This window comes from Brachyistius frenatus, unplaced genomic scaffold, assembly GCF_029030835.1.
Source record: "Brachyistius frenatus isolate BFR_SWC_R1_liver_20210118 unplaced genomic scaffold, ASM2903083v1 Contig_122, whole genome shotgun sequence".
NCBI classification, from domain to species: Eukaryota; Metazoa; Chordata; class Actinopteri; family Embiotocidae; genus Brachyistius; species Brachyistius frenatus.
This window is the reverse complement of record NW_027210721.1, coordinates 702,991-727,826: the sequence shown is the minus strand read 5'-3', so window position 1 is coordinate 727,826 and position 24,836 is coordinate 702,991. Positions and strand designations below refer to the sequence as shown.

General features: G+C 43.6%; 2 protein-coding genes across 5 annotated transcripts; one reads left to right on the top strand and one right to left on the bottom strand.

Annotated features, from left to right (window-relative positions):
- The first annotated feature begins 230 nt into the window (after positions 1–230).
- smad4a (SMAD family member 4a) lies at positions 231–7,737 on the top strand. The gene is made up of 11 exons (XM_069713833.1): positions 231–402; positions 1,528–1,882; positions 1,967–2,141; positions 2,375–2,404; positions 2,491–2,694; positions 2,944–3,051; positions 3,574–3,624; positions 3,726–3,909; positions 4,667–4,835; positions 5,089–5,227; positions 5,815–7,737. The coding sequence occupies exons 2-11, from the start codon at positions 1,643–1,645 to the stop codon at positions 6,024–6,026; spliced, it is 1,512 nt and encodes a 503-aa protein (XP_069569934.1). The 5' UTR covers positions 231–402; positions 1,528–1,642; the 3' UTR covers positions 6,027–7,737.
- Positions 7,738–7,785: 48 nt separating this feature from the next.
- rfx3 (regulatory factor X, 3 (influences HLA class II expression)) lies at positions 7,786–24,319 on the bottom strand. Of its 4 annotated transcripts, none has more exons than XM_069713831.1 (17): positions 24,177–24,319; positions 19,797–19,909; positions 19,558–19,646; positions 18,408–18,666; positions 16,932–17,006; positions 16,468–16,649; positions 16,239–16,358; positions 16,034–16,158; positions 15,775–15,890; positions 14,402–14,517; positions 14,153–14,307; positions 13,967–14,064; positions 13,700–13,849; positions 13,385–13,593; positions 13,145–13,298; positions 12,958–13,000; positions 7,786–12,653 (listed from the first exon to the last, which is right to left on the bottom strand). In XM_069713831.1, exons 2-17 carry the CDS (start codon positions 19,902–19,904, stop codon positions 12,373–12,375), a joined length of 2,280 nt encoding a protein of 759 aa, XP_069569932.1. In that variant the 5' UTR covers positions 19,905–19,909; positions 24,177–24,319; the 3' UTR covers positions 7,786–12,372. The 4 variants fall into 4 exon arrangements, with proteins under 4 accessions (XP_069569932.1, XP_069569929.1, XP_069569930.1 ...); XM_069713828.1 differs by lacking the exon at positions 24,177–24,319 and adding an exon at positions 23,804–23,955; XM_069713829.1 differs by lacking the exon at positions 24,177–24,319 and adding an exon at positions 23,804–23,955 and having other exon boundaries at positions 14,153–14,304.
- Between the last annotated feature and the right edge of the window lie 517 nt (positions 24,320–24,836).

The window sequence follows — 24,836 nt, the reverse complement described above, 5'->3', positions numbered from 1 at the left end:
TATAACTATATAACTATATAACAACATAACTATATAACTATATAACTATGTAACTATATAACTATATAACAACATAACTATATAACTATGTAACTATATAACTATATAACTATATAACTATATAACTATGTAACTATATAACTATATAACTATGTAACTATGTAACTATATAACTATTCTGTAATAGTTGTCAGCTGATTTCAGGACGTCATAGAAGAAGGTTAGCCGTTAGCCGTTAGCCGTTGAGCTAGCGTGAAGCTGATGAATGTCTGTTAGCACGTGTGCTAGCAAGCTAGCGAAAATAACACATCACAAGCTAGTTGATGTGAGTAGTCGAGATAACGAAGATAAAACAATCATCTTCTGTCTCTGAATCTGGATTCACTCCGCGGAGAAATCACGGTAAGTCCTGAAATCAGCTGTTTGATTCAGATCACAGAATGAATGACTTCGTGACTAGCATCGGCTAACGGCCGCTAGCCTTATTTACCGAATGCTCACAGCTGCCTAACGTGACTTTATAAACCTTTTTCTCTTCGACAGTTTCTGTTTAACAAACATTATGTGTGTTTGAAGGTGTAGTCGTCAGTAAAATGTGAGTTTTGTATTGTTGGGTTGGAAGAAATGCTCTCTGATTATTAGCTTCGGATACATTAGCCATCAGTGCTAACGTTAGCTAGTAGAAAACGTTGATGTTGATTTGATCTTAAATTTAAATTAAAAACTTTCCCAGAAAACGAGAAACTAGTTGTTGATATTTAAAACATAGTTTACATCCACTTCAGACAAGTGATGATTGTATTTGTGGGTTTCCTGTTCAATAACTCACTTCCTCATCCATCATTAACAATTTAATTTAAGTTTGATCTGACTCTATTTTATTTGTATATTCTGGTTATTTTTATAATTTATATAGATATGTATTCATATCGATACTTTTACTACCTTTATTTTTATTTTGTAATTTTTATTGCTTTTGGTATCTTCCATATAGGTTTTAAAGAAAAGCCTCACAGACAAACAACATGTTGTTATCATATATATATATATATATATATATAATTATCTCAGGAAAACATCTAATTCAGGTTAATCAATAATGATTCATGATTTAATGATTTAATGATTCATGATTCATGATTCATGATTGAATGATTCATGATTTAATGATTTAATGATTCATGATTTAATGAGTCATGATTCAATGATTAATGATTAATGATTTCATGTTAACATGTATGAAACTCTGTTGAAACATGTCGAAATATGTTCAGATGAAACATTTGATTCATCAACCTGCAGAAATACAGTTAGTGTGATGGTGCGTGACACCGTCACCGTGGGTTATCAGGTGACACCATCTTTTCCCCATCAACTTTGGCTTCCACCTGAACTGTTATGATGATCAGTTCTCTTCCTCCACCTGCGATCAGTTCAGGGTGAAGCACACGTTGTGTGTTGAGTGTGACTTTATGGAAAGCAGTGTGAGACTGAACTGTCAGTAATAAGATGCTTCCTCTGTTGTAGGCTGCTGAACGTGGGCAGGATCGGATCACCGTAACGTCACCTGGTCACTTTCTCCGGTGGACGCACGCAGGGTACAACTGGAAAGCCTCTCCGAGGTTGAAACCTAAGGAGCAAGATGTCAATCACGAACACTCCGACAAGTAATGACGCCTGCCTGAGCATTGTGCACAGCCTCATGTGCCACCGACAGGGCGGAGAGAGCGAAAGCTTCGCAAAGCGAGCTATCGAGAGTCTCGTCAAGAAACTGAAAGAGAAAAAAGACGAGCTGGACTCCCTCATCACAGCCATCACTACGAACGGAGCTCATCCCAGCAAGTGTGTCACCATCCAGCGAACTTTGGATGGACGCCTCCAGGTAACGTAGCAGATGCAGTAACAACTGTGGTTATTCTCTGTAATTGTAAGTTTCCCATCTCATTGAATCCTCTGTGTGTTTCAGGTCGCGGGGCGTAAAGGCTTTCCCCATGTTGTCTACGCCAGACTGTGGCGATGGCCGGATCTACACAAGAATGAGTTGAAACACGTGAAATATTGCCAGTATGCCTTCGACCTGAAATGCGACAACGTTTGTGTGAACCCGTACCACTACGAGAGGGTTGTCTCTGCAGGAATCGGTAAGTCAGAATCCCTGGTTTGCTCGTCTCGACTCGATCTTGATATTTTAGGTTATTGTTAGATATAGAATGACGTTAAACTTAGTGGTTGTGAAGAGTTTTACAAGTTTGTGTATATTTAAGATGTTCAATTAAAGAATTTTTTTTGTAATATTATCACTCATGTTCAGACAACATGTATAAAGTGATTGATTGAAGTTGATTCATATCTCTTCTTGTTAATGTGCTTGCAGATTTATCAGGACTGACTCTCTCCAGTTCAGGTAGCGGGACGCTCAACTGTTCGTTTTCTAGTCAAAGACGTTTTGGATGTTCATCAGTCTTAACCATGTCTGTGGTGTTCTGCTAGGTCCACTGCTGGTAAAGGATGAGTATGACTATGATAACCAGCAATCTCACTCCAGCTCTGAAAGCCACCTGCAGACTATCCAGCATCCACCGTCACGGCCGGGGCCACCGGAGCCGTTCAGCAGTCCGGCTCTCCTCCCCCCGTCGGACGGCAGCACCTCAGCCTCAACTTCTGCTTTCTCCACTCTCAGTGCCGGCCCTTCAAGTGAGACACGACACAATGTCAACACCTAAAGTGCAAAGTTTAATAATGCAGTAATTCAAAGTTGCTGTGGAAGAATGTTTACAAAGTTTTGAAAACCAAATCTGGATCAAACTGAGTTTAAATACTCAATTAGGGTTTTAATTAAGTTTCTGTTGATCGTTTTAACTTTCAGATTTGTTGCACGGATAACAAAAACTTCAAGTCTCATTAAATTTGGTAACAAATCTGTCTTTATATTTATTCTTCCAGATCCAACCCCAAACTGGAGCAGAAACAGCAGCTTCCCTCCTGCGGTGCCTCAACACCAGAACGGACATCTACAGCATCATCCTCCCATGCCTCACACGGGGCATTACTGTGAGTGGACGCTGAACAAGACCTTCTGCACAACTTTAGAACGAGCCTGAAATATAGTCCATATCTTCTCAGACAAACGTGAACAAGTGCCTGATTCATCACTGTGTTTCCTCTTGTGAGCCGATGGAGATGTTGTGTTGTTATGATAATGAACCCTGTTAATAAGTTATTAAGGGGATTTGATCAGATGTAAAAGCTGATTTGAAAATGTGTAAAAGTGACAGTAGCTGCAGTGAGACGTCGAGGCTGAAGAGCAACATTTTTTCCAGTGAACAACCGTTAATGTATTCTATATTTATGAGTATGTGATGTACTCAAGCGAAATGTGTTACTGTGGTTGATGTAATGACTAATTGTAGACATTAAACATCAACCCTGTTAATACCCCCGACACTTGATGAACTATTTCAGCTTCAGCTGCTGCAGGATCTGTGCTCATGTCTGAATAGTTTATCACAGCTTAAAGATCAAGCGTGCTTTCAAAAAGATATGGGCAGAATTAATATCGACATGTTGTTGCAGGGCCTGTTACCAATGAAATTGCGTTCCAGCCCCCCATATCTAATCACCCGGGTGAGTATCAAGCTGCAGATGGAAGAGAATCCACATATTCACACTTAATATCTCACTCTATATCAACTCATTGGACCTTGCCTGCTTGTTGTTGGTTCCAGCTCCAGAATACTGGTGCTCCATTGCATACTTTGAGATGGACGTGCAGGTCGGGGAGACGTTCAAGGTGCCTTCAACATGTCCGATAGTGACTGTGGATGGTTATGTGGATCCATCGGGAGGGGATCGCTTCTGCTTGGGACAGCTGAGCAATGTCCACAGGACAGAGAACATAGAGAGAGCCAGGTAGTCTGTCACAGTCTGTTACAAAGAAGCATGGTGTCCGAAATATCAGAAAAAACAGTCAAACTGTAAGATGTCATTAAAAAAAAAAGGCATACTATCACAAGCACAGTGGTTCAGTGGTTAGTGTTGTCACCTCACAGTGAGAAGGTCATGGGTTCGTTTCCAGCTTGAGACATGAAATTATTCTCCAACAAAAGTCACACAAAAGCATGTTGTCTAAAATATGATAAAAAAAAGTCACACTATAGCATGTCGTCTATAATATGATAAAAAAAAGTCACACTATAGCATGTCGTCTAAAATATGATAAAAAAAAGTCACACTATAGCATGTCGTCTATAATATGATAAAAAAAAGTCACACTATAGCATGTCGTCTAAAATATGATAAAAAAAGTCATACTATAGCATGTCGTCTAAAATATGATAAAAAAAAGTCACACTATAGCATGTCGTCTAAAATATGATAAAAAAAGTCACACTATAGCATGTCGTCTAAAATATGATAAAAAAAAGTCACACTATAGCATGTCGTCTAAAATATGATAAAAAAAGTCATACTATAGCATGTCGTCTAAAATATGATAAAAAAAAGTCACACTATAGCATGTCGTCTAAAATATGATAAAAAAAGTCACACTATAGCATGTCATCTATAATATGATAACATGTCTATTCTTCTGTTGAATGTATTTTTGAGTTATTTGAAAGGTGTTGTCTATATAAGACATTAAAATGATAAATGTTTCCGTCCTCAGGCTCCACATCGGTAAAGGTGTGCAGCTGGAGTGTAAAGGTGAAGGAGACGTGTGGGTTCGATGTCTCAGCGACCACGCTGTCTTCGTTCAGAGCTACTATCTGGACCGAGAGGCTGGACGAGCTCCTGGAGACGCAGTTCACAAGATCTACCCCAGCGCTTACATCAAGGTCACACACACACACACACACACACACACACACACACACACACACACACACACACACACACACACACACACACACACACACACAGTCAGTCAGTCAGTCAGTATGTGGTTAATGTGTCTGTTATGTTCCGTGTTGGACTGTCTGTGTTTTTCTGTATTTCTGAACATCTTTGAGTTTCAGCTCTCAGCTGGTTTCGTCGCTGGTCAACATGAATCTCATGAAATCTCTCCTTCCTGATATTTTGTGGCGTCAGGTGTTCGACTTGCGTCAGTGCCACCGTCAGATGCAGCAGCAGGCGGCGACGGCTCAGGCAGCAGCAGCAGCGCAGGCAGCGGCGGTGGCCGGGAACATTCCCGGACCCGGCTCCGTGGGGGGCATCGCTCCCGCCATCAGTGAGTGCTCTCATTGCTGCACTTAGACCTGAACAAGTGTACTATTTGGATTGCTTCTCATCATTATTCTCCGCGGGGGGCTCGAGACCAGACGACCAGCGAGGTCTTCCCTCGGGCGCCCGGTTGAGAATTATAGAGCAGCTCTTTCTTGTGTTCTGTGATTATTGACGGATTGAATGATTGAACAGTGGAAAATGTCGGGACAGGTTGTTTGTTTTAGAGCCGCAGGCACCAAATGGATGGATGGATGTTTTTGAGTGTTTAAATAGGTGGAAGAGTTCTGACTTTACTCTGCGCTGCTCCTCTTTTCATGGTTTCATACCAAAAGTCTTTAATTGTTCTTCAGATTCCTTTAAAAAAAAGGACTTCATCATTTTCATGTTTATCATTGACAGTTGAAGTTGTAGATGAATCTGCCCCCAGACTTACATTCAGAGCGTTACGTGGAAGGTCATTTAAATACCGTACGAGTTGGACTCATTCTGCTCGACGTTGACACACGGAGGAACTCGGTATCACAGCTGAGCTCTGCTTCGGCCCGTCGTGCCACATCGATCTAAAAGCCGCTGGCTGTGTTTCCCCTGCAGGTTTGTCTGCGGCCGCAGGCATCGGAGTGGACGACCTGCGCAGGCTGTGCATCCTGCGGATGAGCTTCGTGAAGGGCTGGGGGCCCGACTACCCGCGGCAGAGCATCAAGGAGACGCCCTGCTGGATCGAGATCCATTTACACCGAGCTCTACAACTACTGGATGAAGTTCTGCACACCATGCCCATAGCTGACCCTCAACCTCTGGACTGAGTTAAAAACACATGAACTGTATGAAAAAAAAAAAAAAAAAAAAGAAAGAAAAAGAAGGAAGAAGAAACCAAGCAGGTTGAACAGATCGCCCACGCTGCTGAGGAGGTTGTAGGAATCAGGACATAAAGATCGGCCGTGTGCTCCACACGTCTATCGGGCAGCGCTGCCAGCGAACCTCCAGGTCTCAGAGTCCAACGACTTCCAAACAACAGCTGGAGGAACATGTGAGTCCCACCGGGAGGAAAACGAGCTGCCAAGAGGACGAGCGTGAAACAGGAAGCCAGTATTCAGATGTTGTTCGCTAACTGGAACCAACGAACAAGTTTCTCACAAACCTCAAGTTTAATACGGAAACACTGATTTGAATTGAAGTACGTGTTGCATTAAATTAGGCTTAATGGTGTCAAACAGATGCGGCACCACGAGACGTTTAACGATGTGGACATTCATGTATTTAAGATTTTCAGAAGTGAGCTTTTTTTATTTTCTGAACTGATGAGTGAGAACAAACTTTTTGGCTTTCAAACAGTTCCAATCACACTAATGAGAGCGAGCTGCCAATCAAGCTGCTCCATCAGGAGCTCCTTCACACACCGATGGGGGGACTCGGGGTTCAGCGTCTCGCCCGAGGACACTTGGTCAAGTGGAGCGGAGGAGCCGGGGATCGAACCACCGACCTTCTAACTAGTGGTCAACCGACCGTCTGAGTCACGTCCTCCTCGTGATCTTAAAGATCTTCTTCAATGCTGACAGTCCTTGTTTCATGTTTGATTTATATTTTCCTTTTTAAATAGTTTTTAACGCCACTGACAGCATTTAAAAGCCCATTTTAGCGTCTTTCAACACTAACAAACTTCTGTTATTCTATTGAAGGCTGTTATGACATTGAGAAGTCATATTTTGTACTGAAAATGTTCAACCTCCAAATTTGATCGAAGTATAAAATGCTTCCCCTCTCCTACAAAAAAAAAGACTACAACACGCCTGCGTTGATATTATGTTCGTCATTTTTTCACGAGATGCCCACATAGTGTCCATTCACACTTTATTCATTTGTACTTTGTCTTGTTTCATCGTCTCATTTGTGGTTACTTGTTGTATCCAGATAATCTCTCAGCATAGATGAACCCTTTTTCTTGCTAATGACCTTGTTGAGATCCATGAAAAACATGGTTCAGTGCGCTGGAGTAGGAGTTTAACTTTAAGGCCCCTCCCCCTCCCGTTTTAATTCGAGTATAACTTGGATTAATATATTCTAGACAACAGCTGAGTAAACGAGGAATGAACTGTGAGAGGAAGTGTAAGCCATATTGATGCCAAATATACTCCATGGAAAGTGAAAAGGTCACAGAGTGCAGTCGTTTCAGTATTATGTTGCTCGTTAAAGCTCAGTTTTAATTATCTGCACCATTTTAGTTTTTGCTCAACACTATTGATCAAACAATATTTGGGTATTTGGAGCTGTGTTTACCTGCAGCTGTTGCAGTATTTGATACTTTTTGCTACCTTTACAGTGACGGACCATCAAGTCATTATTAAAAATTATAAAAAAAAGAAAAGAAAGAAGAATGCTGTACAATATTCAGGAAATGCAAGTTTGTTCTCATCATATCCTACAATCATGTCATACAATCTGAATACATATGGAGTTTGAATGATATTGATGTTTATATGTATGAATATGGTTGGATAAAATTCAATGGGTTAATAACATTATCGAGTCGTTTGATGAGTCAAACTTGTGAGGAAGGACGCTGGCTTTGAACAAGAAAACGTTTATTACTGCAAAGACAATTCACAAATTTTAAGAAAACAACACTAAAGAAGCTAGCCTGAGCTGAGATCTGAAATATTCAGAAAACCAAACTACATGTGTCTTTAATAGGTTCTATAATCATCAATACGACACACTAAATGATAATGTCTTTGTAAATATAAAAGTCCCCCAATTGTCCTTGTTTTTTTATGTAAAATACACAATACAAATCACCCTACACACATCGCTTTGCTTGCCAATTTGAGAGAATATACATCATATGAAGAAAACTTAACGGCACACAAAAAGAAAGTCACATGAAATTTGTGTGTATATATTATATCAGATACTATACATCATCCAAAAAAAAGAAATCACAAAAGCACTTTAGCCAACATATCAGATAAAATGTTCACCAAAAAGAACAAATCAAATAATTAGGACACAAATAAATATACCTTTTTCAGTTTTTGATATATACACGTTTCTGTTTAGGGTGAATCAAAAAAACAACAACAAAAAAAACCTTCCCCAAATGCCACTGCCAAATGCTTGTGCTTGCATTAGAGCGTGCTACAGATGGCCACGACTCACTAGACTGTCAAATGGCACTTGAAAAAAACTATTAAAAAAAAAAATCAAAATACATACAAATCTCAAACGGGTCACAGCATTCAGAAAATATCATTTGACAAAAGAAATCACGATCATGTGAGAACAACTCAGCATTTTACTTACAGTAACTCTTCTGGTTCATTGACCAGTTCTATACAATAAAACTTCGTTTGCAGGTCATCTACCGTGTGTCACTAAGTTGTGTTTTTGTGGTGTCACGTCCAGTAAATAATAAATAGTCCAGTGTAAGGACAGGTCTATACGCTGTCTCACCTGTGCAATGAAATGTCTGCTCTGCAGCCTCTATTCTGTCGCCCACCAGAGACCCAACAGTCACCCAGACCATCTGCTCTGGCCGGGGCGAAATTAAAGGCACTGGAGTCTGCTATGGGTCACTGAAGCTGCCATGTTGTCCACGTGAAGAGGCGGTTTCTCAGCTTTCACTCCTATGACAAGTTAAGGAATAGCTTATACCTTTTTTTTTGTTTTTTGTTTTTTAGTTTTATGGTTGGAAATGGGCTCATTTCCAAACAGCGGTTACAAAAAAAACAATCTTACTCCTCACCTTCAAAGACACTGAGAAAGAAAGTACAATTGTGTTGGCAGCATTTAACATCAGTCCAGTTTTAACCAGGCAGGCTTTGAGATGCAGAAAGCTAAAAATCACGGTCACAGTCGGGTAAAAAATAAATAAAACCAAACGGGGGACAGATTGAGAGAAACAGTTCCTAGCAGCACATGGCGGGTGTGCAAGACCAGAAAGCACTTATGATCCTAAAGCACACTGTTGAGATTCAAAGAAAACCTCTTTTAAGCCATTTTCACTTCAGGCACAAAATAATACAAGTTACCATCTACAGCGTTGGAGTTAATATATACGATAAGGAAACTGAGATTCATTCAAAAAATGAAAAAGAAATTAGCGAAAGAAAGGTAAAAACTAAATGTATCCTGCAAAAGCATTCATTGCTAACAGTACACCCACATTTATGATGCATTTTTAAGAGATGATGTAGAGCTTCCATTTTTTCTATCCACTCATTTTCCTTATTGAACATTTTCATTACTTTCTGTGTTCTTCCAACTTGTATTTGACAGTTTACCACCAAGAGTGCAGGAACAATCTCTCATTCAAGTTCATGACGGTCACAGACTGATGTAAACAAAATGCCTCAGGCCTTCGACTTGCAGCTGCTTACAGTGCAGTTCACCAACCTTTTCAATCGATCAATAGAATTAGAAAGTCAGATCTGTGTGCATCCAGTTCCAAGAAGTGCTCAGTTAGACATTTCACGCTACGCAGGCTCAGGGTAAGGCTTCAGTATGAGATGTGTACAGTAGGTTTCACCAGGGAGAAAAGTGACTTCGGGGATGTCAGAATTTACCATCGGATTCCCCCAAAGCACCAAAGGAAAGAGTCCGCTGACCCAGTAGCTTCGATCACACCAAATCATTTCACTTTCCCATTTTTCTGTACCGTTGAGCATGTTTTCTACACGGGCACACGACCGAGACTGAAAAAAACAAAACCTGGCAAAGTTTCTGTGTACTGCGAGCATCTAAAGGATGTTTTCTGACAAGTAAACCTTTTAAGGGCTGAGATTACAGCAAATACAGTGCCAACCCCTTTTCTGTTTAACTTTAATCAACCCTCATTAAATGACTTACAAAGAAAATACAAAAACAAAACCAAAAACCTTCCGGTCTTTCTGTACAGTAGGTCTGCTCTTTGCAGTGGTAAATGTTTTTATCCTCGGTACCCATTACAACATATGCATAAGCAATCAAACAAAACAAAAAAATAAACACAATAAATATCAATAAATAAACATTTCTGCAGAGAAATGGTACACACCATTTCAGCAAGCATAAAAACAGAAGAACAAAACGATCTTAGTAACAAAATGTTCCTAGTCAGAGGATTAATCTCAATATTCTCCACAACATAGAAGGCTCTAACAGTTCAAGTATAGATGCAGTCTAAAGAATCAGAAGTTAGTCCCCAAGCCGTTCCCATTTCACAGTCTATGAACTAATTACAAATGAGCGACCGAAAGAAACATTCACGTAGAAACAATCAGATCGACCACGTAAAAAGCAACAAATATATGTAGTGTATCGTCATTATATATACTATACATATATATATCTCTATATCTCTTTGAATATCAGAAAATATCTACTTTTGGTCCACTGTACAAAGATGATCTTTAAACAGGGAACAAAGGGTGAAGCATTTTATGGGCTAAAAACGGGAAAGAAAAATGTTTATCAGAGGTGAGAGAAAAGCAATGCAGGTTTTCTCTATCGCGTTGAGATTTGTGCAGTACAGTGGTGTGTGTGCAATAAGGTTTGGTGACTGTGCTGCACGCGTCAAAAAGGGCTGGCACCACTGGTTTGAGGTAGGGTGACTGATGGATGTGTTCCAACACATACACACAAGCACGCAAGACACACAGGCATATATACACACACATGCACATTAAAAACACAGAGCAGACCTGTTCACACACATACAAACACACACGCACACATTTCAGCCGATAACCAAGGCTAATGCGAGAATAGGCCTCGAGAGGGCAGAGCGAGGGCCGGAGCGAGGCTCCAGACCACCGTTCAGAGGAGGAAGAGCTCGGCGGAGCCCATCCAGAGGAAACAACAGGTGTGTCTGCACCTGCATCCCTTCGTCTGGACACTGATGAGCCAGCACAAATCCAGCCACGAGTCACCAGAAAGCCAAGTCTGTGGCTGGGACAATGCAGAGGGGCTGTGGGCTCTCTGCAGCACACGGTCAGGACTACATGGACAGCTGCATTTAAAGGATAAGGCACTATGATAAAGCCGAGGTACATTAAATCCCTGACATTCCTTCTGCTCTGCAACATGGCACTGTGGGACAGCAAACAGCTTTTGTGTGGCCCAGATGGCTCACGCTCAGCTTCCTCTTGTTGGGTTTGTTTTTGGTCCACTGCGAACTTAAAGAGATTGAATTAAGACAGAAACTACAAAACCAGGGGAACTTTCAAGGTTACAGCTCGTTACATAAACCACAATACAGAGCATCTAAAACGAACAAAGGCAAGCGTTATGCACAGAGTGCATAGAAAAGCTAGCGTCGAGGATGTGGTTTTTTTTTACAGCCTTTCTTCTCAACCTCTCTTCTATATACAGGAGCAGCAGCAGCACAGACATTTCTTCAGGGGATCTTTTTCTGTGGCTAAACGCTCGACGTCGTTATCGGTGGGAAGCTACCAAATCATGTTCAAACAGGACAGATGAAACTGCCCCGTGATCCTTATTTCAATTTCGTATATAAATACAAAGTTGTCCCTTTATTTTTTAGCTACATACAATACTCAAAAACATTTTGTTCAACCCAAAAAGTGTATCAGCAGTTGGAATGCATGTTGACACAAATCATACTAAAATTAGGAGGGCTAACTTAAGACAAAACACAATGATAGCACCATGAGTTTTGGGTAATACCAATTAAAAGTAAACTATGTACAATAGGTGAAGGTGATGAGTCAATCAGTGCCTTCGCTCCGCTGGGACTAGTGACATGGATTTGAGCTCTGAGACATCAGCAGTGTGAAGGAGTTGAATTTTCCTTCAGGATTAAATCCGTCTGTATTCACAGACGGACGCGGTACCTTAACGGGAAACATTTAATGGGTCGAATCGGTCCTTTTCCTTCAGGTCGCCTCCAGCTGTGTGACAGCACAGACTCACGGAATGACAACACATCCAGACTTTAAGCAGTCAGACACGGACAGCACATCTTGGCCAACAGTATCATCATTTCATCATCCCTCCACTGACCGGGCTCGACAGGGAGGGGGGGGGGGGCACGTCCACACAAGGGCAAACAGACAAAGCATGAAACAGACCCAACATCCAGACTTACAGAGACAAAGATATGTGGAGAGAGACGGCGAAACGAGGCCAGACGAGCTCCGCGGTGCCCTCGGACCCTCAAACCGAGGCGTAGGTGTTACCCGTGGTGCTGCAGTGGCGGATGGTGGGCGTACCGGCGGAGGGGGTCAGGATGTGCTCGGTGTGGTCCAGCGGCGGCTGGGGCAGCGAGTGGAGTACGCCTGGTTGGACGACGCCCACCACAGGGTGGGACCCGTCCTCCAGGGCCCCGACCTGGATCACCTGGATTACCTCGTGTTCTGGCTTCTCCCGCTTGGCAAGAGGCTCCCCGGACTCCTCGGTGTCGTCCTCTAAGTCGCTGTCCAGCCCGCTCGTTTCATCTGGACAGGAAACATGAGCACAAGCATGAGAATCTTTTGATATACAGTTAATATTATGCAGGCTTATTGTTCCACGATGTAGGATTTTAAAGTTGTACACAGATAAAAGTAAAAATACTTTTAAAGTTTGCAAATACAAAAATATCACAATCTTAACAGCACAGCAGGATGCCTGTTTGTGCATCAGCATTATATCTGTATCAGATCTGTAACCACATATTCAACTGTTGGAAAACATGATCTATCCTACCGATCACAGAAAACACGCTACTTGAGTTTTCTGGCTTTTCATTTTGCCACGTACCTTTATCAATGTTAGTAAGGGACAAGGTGTTGAGGCTGTCGAACTGAAAAGAGACAAACATCACCAACAGTCGCTCATTAGTTGTTATTAACTGACCGACAGCGTAGCTGACATTTACAATGGTGTATAGCAGAAAAAACAAATGTGTTTTGTACAAAAAAGAAATGACAATATGTCACATTTGTACCTCCCCCATGACACCAATGGGTGTCTCTCCGGTAGCTTGAGCCACACGATGTTCCACGAGATAAAACATGTACTCATCATACAGCAGGCGAATCAGGTGGAAGGAACCGAAGCTGGCAGCGCTGCGCAGGGTCAGGTCCCGGATCACCATGGAGCTGCAGACACACCACAAACATTAGAAGGGTTTTGTCTCTCCGGGACTTCGCTGCATGCTTTCAAACATGGCTGTTTTCCTGCAGACCTGTAGAAGGACCACTTGAGCAGGAACTGTCGAGCTGCTCTGGGGAAGCTGGGCCGGTGCTCGTACGGCTTGAGCACCTGAGTGACCACGTTGTCCAGCCAGGCTGCCCACTGCTCCAGAGAGCTCTGCTGCTGTAGTGTGGCCTTGAAGTCCTGCTCCAAATGCTGAACCACTCCCTCCTCACACTGGCACACCCATGATGCCTGCTCCTGTTCAGCAACGTGGAAAGAAGGACCGGAGGTTCAGACCGGAGGTTCAGACCGGTACACGAGAAAAACACCAGTGCTGAATATCCACACAAAGAGCTGCTCTGACCTGAACGTTGGCGAAGTCAACACGGTTCAGATCACTCAGCATCTGGTTGATCTGTGATGTGTTTTGCAACACGGCACGTGCCGCCTGAGCCAGGTGGTTCAGAGATGTATATCTGCGCAATGTTTGCGCAAAGGCACTAACAGCGGCAATCTGTGGAAAGGATGCACACAAGAGCCCAGCTGTTATCTAACTTTTACAACTGACACCAAAAATAATCCTCTCATGTAGGAACTATCTAAAGTATATCTGATTATATATTGATTAAACCTTGGTCTGGATCATTCTCTGTGGAATGGCATTCATGGCATTATTGAGCCAACCTTCCAGGCTTTTGGCAAAGTTGCGAATGGCTTGAGTCAAGGCACCTGAAAAACAAAGACAACCAACAACGGTGAGTTAACGGCTGCGATGTTACAAACAAGTAATCAGGAGGTGCGTGTGATGGTGGCTCACTGGGAATGGGTCTCAGGACATCAGGAATGAGGATCTCCACAAGGGCCTGGTACATTAAATGGTCACAGGTGCTCATCCACTTGAGTACGGCCTCATTTCTGCACAGCACCAATAGCTGTGATCGGGGGAGCCGGGCTTCAATCTCACTTATGCTGCTGCACGGCAAACAAACCACACTTAGAAAATGTTCTTTTGAAGTCCAGATTTATATATTCTGGTATATAATGCTTCTCTTCAACTAGACCTCACCTGTTTTCTGTTACAGTGGCACCCTCTACAGTGTCAGGGGGAGAATAACGCCAGAACGTCTGCCACAGCTTCTCAATTAGACTGAACTGGAGGTTGACAACCACATCCAGGATAGCCTGAAACAGAAACACACAATAAACAACAGGTACTGTCAACAACAACAACAACAACCCTCTACAAGAGCGAGACATAAGTCTGACAACTTCAATTCTGTCCATGACACAGAAAAAAAACAGATCATTGAAGAAAAAGAAAATTAGATTCACTTCTATTTTACAAGCAAGCAGCAATTTCAAAACTCCCTGAACCATAAACCCATAAACCCTAAAACCATAAACCCTGAACCCATGAACCCATAAACCCTGAACCATAAACCCTGAACCCATGAACCCATAACCATAAACCCTGAACCCATGAACCCATAACCATAAACCCTGAACCATAAACCCATAAACCCTGAACCATAAACCCTGAACCATAAACCCTGAACCCATAACCATAAACCCATAAACCCATAACCATAAACCCTGAACCCATAACCATAAACCCTGAACCATAAACCCTGAACCCATGAACCCATAACCATAAACCCTGAACCCATGAACCCATAACCATAAACCCTGAACCCAGAACCATAAACCATAAACCCTGAACCATAAACCCTGAATCATAAACCCATAAACCCTGAACCATAAACCCATAAACCCTGAACCATAAACTCAGAGTCTGAGGGAGGACGTTGGGATTCGGTCTGACTGACTTCTCCAGCGACGGCAGTGTGGCTGTGTGACATCAACTCTCTGCACAGCCAGACACAACTAGTGGCTTGTCAGGACATATGTTTGGGGTTTTTTATTTCGATGAAATGACCATTTAAGTCCTTGGTCACCTCCTGTGAGTGACTTGATCCCCAATTTTTTAGACATTAGGAGAGCTGTGTGAAAAAAAAACTTCACATGAAGAGAAAATTCTGTTTCGAATTATCAGCCGCTGGCATTTAAGAATCTGTCACTATAAACACATGCAACCTTTCCAAAGGTTTCACTCTCAAACCAGCCAAACTTTAAACTTTGTAAAACTTTAGCTCAGTATTTTCAGTCTCTCATTAAAAGCAGCTTAAATAGGATTGAACTATAAAATTGGTGTCATGATAGAAAACATGGACTCGATTGTAGGAGAGAATGAGACTGAGTAGAAAATAAGGAACAGATGTAGTAGGTGGTGCATCACAGCGAGTCCAGGAAGAGCAATCGGAAAATGTACAATCCCAATGTCCACACAGGTTTATTGATGATTGTGTATCTCTGAATGAGGACAGCTTGGCAATCTTTGAGTTACACTCATGTTGCAGTGGATCTGAAAGCATGTCTAACCTCACAGTGCTCTCTGTAAAGGGACTGGAGAGCTTTCACATCCTCTGGGCTGATGTTCTCCGTATTGCTCTGTCCCAGGTCCAGCTCTACAAAGTCAGGGAGTGCCCGCGACGCATCTGTTGGGAAATTTTTTATTTATTTATTATTATTATTATTTTTTTAAATAAACTACTACAGAATAATCATTGAAAAAAACATGTCAGTGCATTTTACATTTTCCAATTTCATAGGTGTTGTGGTGAAGAGAGAAGCTGCTGACCTAGGAACTGCTGGTGGTGCTGGCTCTGTGCAATGACCGTCTGCTCCGCTGCACCGGGGAGGTGCTGGCCTCCACCTGAGTAATTGTCCCCAGAGCTGCCATCAAACTTCTGCACCGGCTTGAACCTGAAATCACACAGCTAACTTCAGTAAAAAGTACGACTTCATGTCACAGCAAGCAGAGCGCACTGGGCCGTCTGTTCTACCTCTGTTTCTGCTGAACAGGCTGCTGTCGGAGGGCCATGTACTGCATGTCTTCTTGGAGTCTATTGAGCGGCGAATCTGGTTTCACACGTATACCATAGTAATGATATTTGGAGTTCCCTCTGCAAGACAAAACCACAAGATAAACACACTGATAGAGTCACAGTGTGATGGTACAGAAAACTAGCGTGAGAAGAGGACCAGCACACTGCTAATGGATGAAAATCTAACCGTGTCCCGAGGCGCCGTGTACGGAGTCCCATGAAGATGGAGCGGATGAGTTTGCCAAAAGAAGCGGCATTGACAGGGTCCAGTTTCTGCTCCTGGCAGTGGCGCAGATAATGATTGTAGAGGGTGGATCGTGGTAGACTGACTCCCTCTGCTGTTTCATAATTGTCCAACAGCCATTGGAGCTACAAGGGGGAACACATGCTTTTTTAACTCAAGCGGATTGAACACGGGTCCATGCAGATGAAGACCTGAAGGCCAACATCGGTAAACTTGATGCTGTTGCATCACAACTCAGCGAACGCTTCTATAGCAGCCAGTAAATTTACAGCAGTACTAACAATTAAAACCAGCAACAAAAAGAGCAAGCACCACAACTCAAATGTACAGATTTTAGAGGCAGAAGAGCAAGAGAGTGAGAAAAAGTTAAATTTAGGCAAGAGCAAGCATTGGTAAAAGCAACTTACATGGCTGTTGAGCAGCGAGCTTCTCTGACTGGATAAACCCTCAGATTTTTGGAGCGTCTCAATCGCCATTTCAATCTGATAAACCACGAAGCACAGGACAACAAAATGTAAGAGGGGGGAAATAAAAAGAAAAGCAAGAAAAATAAAGAGTTGATGTAAACACATTAACTGGCCACAAGCAAAAATAAATAAGGAGAATCTAGAAAAGATCCCAAAGCAAGCACCACTAAACCCAAGCAGAGCGCGACTACCTGACATTTCAGCTCAATGTTTGCCGAACAGGCTCGTATGCTAAACAGGTCCAACTATTGATGGTTGATTGCTGGCAGACACGCAAACCTTCAGGACTCACTTGGAACAACAGAACAGACACAAAGGAAAAGCTCCACTACAAAACCCAACGGCCATCTGCCCACATGATTTAATAACACCTGCATATCATCCGTCAGAGACACTGATCAGCTGCTAGAAGTCTAATTGAGTATAATTGAGTATAAGCATTTCTTTAATAGCTTCACGTCTAACAGACACACAGAGCGACACAGCTGAGAAAATGAGACGACAGTTCAGACTATTCCACGACTCCACTTATGGAAACGCTGCTCCAGCGACTGCATGGTTTCTACATTTAGTTCTGAGTGTCATTTGAGGACGATGTTTACTTACAGTGAGATGAGCAGTGCTTAGAAAATATTACTTTTACTCTTAAATGAGTAGCTATTCAATGTATAATGGCAAACACTTTCTTTACATAGGAATATGTTCCGTTCAGCCAGATCTGTCATGACTGACATTCACAGAATAATGTCAGTCACACTACATTGCTGCATTCTTGCTAAAAAGCATCATTATGGTTCAATATTTGAAGGAATATTTGGAGTGTTCAGATCATCGGTGTAGCAGGAGAGCTGTGTGCATCTAACTCAGGACTCTCAGGCCATCGGCCTTCCTTTCTTCTTCACCAAAGAGTGGGAATAACAAGACGGATGAAATCAGGGAGGGAAACAAAACCTTGTGTTGCTTGCATATTAAATATTAAAGGTTGCAAAGAACATTGCTGGCAGTAGTTGGATCACCGCAGAGACTCGGACCCAGCCTACGCAGCGCACTGCATACATCAGCAAAAGATAATCGCCAGAGATAAAACACACCATCATGGGGGAGGTGCACAGAAAAGTTGTTTCTACATAATATAGCATAATTTGTGGACACTGAAGTTTTGCCAACATGCCGCAACTGTTTTGATACTGGACTCTATTTAAAAGGCCGGTGACCTACTTTATGCACCAAACTAGTGCACGGATCAATAAAGCATGGCAGAAACAGAGTGTTTGTGATAACAGGGAACGGCTAGGTGGATTAATAGCAGTGCAGAACGTAACAGGGAAGAAGTCACGGCGAAGTCTATCAACAATCTCACAAAAGCAGGCAGACTAAGACAGAAGGACCCGTTCAGTGGCTGAAAACGCAACTTACGGTAGCTGGGGAAGCTCGTGCGGTCTGGGTGGCGGGATGGGGTCCAGCGCTGTCCATGAGGTAAGCCCCAGAACTGCTGCTGATTACCTGACCCCCCGCCAGACCCAAGCTCATTCCTCCAGTGCCCCCTCCTCCGTTGTTGGTCATGCCATGAGATGTCACCACGGTGGACACTTGTGATGAGCTGCCCTGCGTGTCGAAGTAGCTCCCTCCACTGTTCTGGCTGTACAGCTGCGGCTCTGAGTACGAGTAGGTTCTTCTGTTGGGGGGAGAGGTCGGCAGTCAGTCACTGTTTCCACACCCAAACAATTAAAGGACTTTTATTGACACTTTTAAATTGGCCGTGTTATTTTGCAATTCTTGGAATAAAGTTCTTGTAAAAACTATTTTTTTAGTCCAAGTACGTTTTATTTGATTCATTAATTATGCAGAACACCTCACACCTAAATGGTGTTAATTACACATGCTGGTTATTGTTTTTGGAGGCACAGTCAAATAGTGTTACCAGCAATTAGCATAACAAAGCAAATCTAAAATGTATCATCACTTTTAAAACTGAATTTTTTTCTTAGTAACAGCAAAGGTTTATGAATTTAGAAGCCTTCATTTGTAGGTGATGTGAGCAACATATTAAACATATTAATTCACACATTATATTGACACACGTCTGGACCTTAGATAATGTGTTTGGTGGTATGATTTCTTATTTCTAAGCACGAGTCCGGCGGTAGCCCTTACATGAGTGTTTCCACCAGTGGCGAGGGTCATAAAGCGTGTGTGTTTCTGTCTGTACATTCACTGATGTGTATGTGGATCACAGTAGGACAAACACAGCCTGGGGTGGTTAGTGTTGGTGTGTATCTAACCCCGTTCGTCAGACCCCTGAGGACCCCTTGCATAGCATCAGCACTTAAAAGACAGGCTACTTGTGATCATGTTCAGGTGACTGAGCACAATCAAACACGCGACTGCACACCTCTCAGGAAAGAAAACAAACACACAAAATCCCAACGCCCTCCCACCAACATCATGTGCTTGTGACATGAATGACGGCGTGAAGAGACTGAAGAGGAGCGAACAGGCTGCAGAGACGCAGCGCTAATATTTGTGGAGTGGTGTGAGAGCAGAGCTGGCTAACAGACTGACTCACATGTTGCCGTTGGTGTAGACGCCACTGTTTTCCTCCACATACTGCACCTGTGCTGGGTAAACATGCTGAACCTGTTGAACAGTCTGGGCCTGGCAAGAGAAATCGCAAAGGTTGCAAATGAATTAACTAATTTACCACATTTGTATATTGCAGTGAGAAGCACGGGCATGCGTGAATGTGGGTACAGTAGGTGCTGTTTGTGCAGGAACATGCAGACACAAATACAAACCCAGACGTACCTGCTGCTGGACAGGCACCTGCTGGGTGGAGCCGGTAGGCTGGACAGGCACGGTGGTCTGAAGAGGGACAGTGGAGGTGGAGTCAGCGCCTGCTTCAGGGGTCTGCATGGCGCCTGGATTAAAGACAGAAACCACAGACTTACTGTAGACAGACGACGGTCTCATATATTCAAAACATATTTAACCTGCTGGTTTACTGCCAACTTAATACTTTAATAATCTCAATGCGGTATCGATCCAACGTTCATGTGTTATCAAAGACACAAAGAGTAAATCAACTGATGTAGGTTTGGATTCTTCTGGTTGTCAAAAAACAAACTAATAACAGGCAAAAACTTTGGTCACACGTTCTTGTTCTATAACTGGTGAATCAGTGACATCAGCCTTTAGTAGTAACCTATAAACTTTAAGCTTCACATCTTTCCAGCGGACATATTTTTAAAGAATAAATCTGTCACATTACATAACAAACTCTTCAAGCAGACGAAAATAAATCCAATAATTATCCACATGGTTTGAATTGCCCAGGACAGAAAATACGCCTTAATGAGACACTAATCTCAGCATAACAGGAAACATGAGGTGTCATCACAGACTCAGTTTTACCCAAATCCATGCTACTAAAACTGCTCCAGACCGACCCCCCCACCCTCCCCCCCACCACCACCACCACCACCTGTTTCTGCCTTGTGGTACTCAGTGTACTGAGAGCCTCATGCATCAGTGACACATGGTCTTGTCTCCATGTTCACAGCCATAAAACAAGTTAATATTTAACAAACTCCAAATAGATGCTGCCTCTTGTTGCTCCGTCAGTCCTCACTTTCACAGGTTTACTTGAGACTGAAAGTCCTGGAGCTGGTTTTAAGAAGTGTGTCTGGATGGTCTCATAACGATAATAAAAGAGATATTGTGCATCAGAAATTTAAGACGGTGTATGTGTAGTACTTTCTAAGATAAGGACAAGAGTGAGAAGAAACCCTGATGGCAAACCTGTGTTTGTGAGTTAATAATAGTATGGCTACCATCACCCATTCCTTCCAGGGAAATGCCACCTCCTCCCCATCACAGTTTCCATGAACAAACCTCTCTTGGTTAATTAAGCTGGGTCTCCGAACAGCTTCAAACCTCTCCAGGGAAAGGCTGCCCCTTCTCTTTACCTTCTATGTGACACAGGGCCTTTTTCTTGACACGTAAACGTAGATCACTTCATACATGTTGGACTATAAGCGCCGAGTCAATCTAAGCAGGTGGACTGAGTGAGGCAGGAACAGCAAGAAAAAGCTGCATCTTCTTAACACCGAGATTCATTCGCCACTTAGTTTGAACACCTTTGGGAGGAGGATATACTGGATGTCGATACCATCGCTGTCAGACAGACTGCAGTCTGGCTGTTGTCGTAATAAACTAATCAGCGCAAATATTTGTGTTCTCTAATTTCGAGAAGACAATGTAAGTTACCGTCTGACATTAAGACGACCCGACTACACATTCGAATAACACTACAACACACAAGCAACTCCTTCAGCCTGTAGTTTGAAGGCCAGTGAATGCAGGCCACCAAACTTCTAAAAATCTCAAACCACACAGGCCGACTGCAGCCTTCAGCTCCAGCGTACGATATCCCGAAGCTAAAAAAAGGACTCGCAGAGAGCAGAACGTGGACTTTATATTAAACCGAGCAGTCGGGAAGCTGAAGTAGACGCCACGAACGGAGCCCACCTAATCCACGGAGAGACCCTGCATCACAGCACCGTCCTGTTGCCTCACCTCAACCCCCCCTCCACACACACACACACACACACACACACACACACACACACACACACACACACACACACACACACACACACACACACACACACACACACCTCCTGCCACACCATTCAGGCGCTCCCTTGTGGCCCACTTAAATGCTTTGCTCCACTGAGCAAGTGCAAACCCTACAAAGACACAGAAGAACAAAAGCCACCGAGTGCAACATCTTGCCCAGAGTTTCTCAAATCTTCTTGCTGACATCACAAGCAACACAACGAAGAAGCTTCAGTCGCAGCGACTACAAAAATACAACGACCTGTAATTTGCCTCTTTAATGATCATGTATGACAAAGTTAGAGTCTAATGCACTGAGTCAAATAATAATATGATAGTATGATAATAATAATAATAATAATAATAATAATAATAAGTGCTGGTGAACCAAGACATAAAGTACTGAAACCTTTCGCTCTCACACACAGTAGCATGATCAGCTTCTAGTTCAGGAGAACAGGTGGAGGGGGATGTGATTGGGAGATGAAGGGGGGGGGGATGCAATGTACTGTGTTTGTTTAGGAGTTTGGGTTTTATGATTATAAAGAAAAGAGGTGGTGATTTATATTCTAGGGACCGCTGATCAATGGAAGGAATATTATGAAGCAGCCGTTCGAACGCTGATTCTATGATGAAAACAACAACAAGGATCTTTAAGTCTCCGCTTTCATCAACAGTTTACGTGATTTTTGGAAGACTGCGACAAATACCAAACAAAACATGCTGCTAAGCCATGAAAACGGCCGAGTGAATAATTGAATTAATCAACCCCTCTTTAAGTGATTGGAAATGCAACAGGATCCGGCAGCAGGTGGCACGGTGCTATTTCTGCCCTACTGGACTACAGGTAAGTGGTAACATGATCTGATAACTAGCAGCTCCCAACATCCTGTTTTGTTTGTGTGAGGTGACCTAATTTGGGTTTTATATGACAACAGATTAATATATTTACATTATTTTGACCTATTTTGTTTGAATTGCTCTGATGCCGTCGACTTCAACCGCACATCTCGTTTTACTACACGAGGAGATGCAGAGACGTGATTATAATTACCAAACAATTAACACCATAACTGGAGAGATGGTAAATTGTAGTTTATTTACGGCTGAATCTTCTGTGGCGGAAAAGAGTCCCGCTCTGCTGGAGGTGCACCTGTCCTCCCCCCACTTCACACACACACACACACACACACACACACACACACACACACACACACACACACACACACACACACACACCTGGTCTCTCCTCTAATGGGAATCAGAGGTTGCAGGTGAACATGAGACCAAGTGGACCCGAGAGAATTGTGATGCAACATTCAGAAACATGTTTTATTCTATTTAACGCCGGCCGGATTAAAGAAATCCTCAAATTCAACTTTCCTATTCTGTTGTGAAACATGTGACATCATGATTTTAGCCAATAGCCTAAAATCAGTCTGGCAAAAGCCCCCCCCCCCTCCTCCACCTCCTCCCCCTTTTGGAAAATGTCATGATGCATTCAATGCACTTGCTCCTCTTCCTCCTCCTCTTGCTGCTCCTCCTCCTCTTGCTCCTCTTACATCCACTCCTGTATAATAAACACAAACATCTCTTTCCTCATCTGACCCGGTTAAGTCGTGTTCTCCTGCTGAACCCGTCCCTGTGTCCTGTGTCCCATGTCCCTGTGTCCCGTGTCCCATGTCCCTGTGTCCCGTGTCCCATGTCCCTGTGTCCCATGTCCCTGTGTCCCTGTGTCCCGTGTCCCTGTATCCCATGTCCCGTGTCCCTGTGTCCCATGTCCCTGTATCCCATGTCCCTGTGTCCCATGTCCCTGTGTCCCTGTATCCCATGTCCCTGTGTCCCGTGTCCCTGTGTCCCGTCGGGATGTCCTCGGGTCCACCTGATGCCACAACGAGGACAGATGGAGCTCGCAGCTCGAGACAAAAGGGGAGTCCAGCCCAGCTGGTGAACCGCTAGCTCGCAGCACTTTCTGCTGCTAATCGACGCGCTGAATGTTTGAAACAGGTGAAGGTTCCGGACACGAGGTCTCCGAGACCCGGGACATCCACCCGAGACCCGGGACATCCACCCGAGACCCGGGACATCCACCCGAGACCCGGGACATGAACCAGAGTCCCGGGACATAAACCCGAAAACAGGGACCGCTGGGTTAGCAACTAGCATAGCAACAACAGACACCTGCTCCAGCTGACCAGCTAGCATCATTCCCCGCTCCGAGCTGCACCTCCTCAGCGTGCTGCACCTCCTCAGCGTGCTGCACCTCCTCAGCGTGGCAGCTTTAAACCAGCGAGTCACACAGAAAAGCCTTTTTTCCTGCCGGACCGCAGGTGTCCGTCCCGGGCTCCGTGTTCAGCTCCACCCGTCGATGCTAGCGGCGGCGGGTCTCTAACGCTAGCAAGCAGGCTAACACGTTACAAAGAAACACCCCGGCGGCTCCTCGAGCCTCCATCAGCCGCCGAGCACCACCCGAGCACCACCCGAGCACCACCTCCTACCTCCTCCAACACACCCCGCGACGCGGGAAAACCCCCGCCCGAGAGAAAGCAGTAAAGAACGGAACCAAACCTGAGCTGTGGACCGGCTGATGGAGATGAGGATGGTGGAGGAGGTGATGGAGGAGAGCTTGTTGTTGGTGGGTTACAGTCGCCAGGACTACGGTGACTATGGCGCCGCCTCACCGGGCAACAGTTGCTATAAAACTCAGCGGCGGCGCGCAGCCTCACCGGACAGGTGGGAGGAGATTAAAGCGCACCGGAACCACCGGAACCACCGGAACCACGGGACAAGCTGCTCCGTGTGGCCGGGACGGGACCAGCCGGGACGGGACGGGACCAGCCGGGACGGGACACCCGGGCTGTGATTCATTAAGACACGAATCCAGACATCACATGTTGGATGTTTGATGGAATAAAGTCACGTGTTTGAGTTCAGGTCCTTTCAGATGTCCTTTAAACAATAACGAGACATACAACCATCAAATCATTTATTACTATTTATTATCATGTTCTTATTATCAGACTTAGATGGTGATTTCTGATCATAATTGTGCTTCTTCTTCTTTTCAAGGTGATTTAACTGTCAGCTGTATGTTTGAATCGGGATTGTGAAGATGATTCATGTAATTAATCTACATTCTATTTTATTTATGTTTCGACCAAACAAAGAAATCAATTGACATTAATAATCTGTAACCCAAATATCTGTTGCCCACCAGGCCCGTCATCA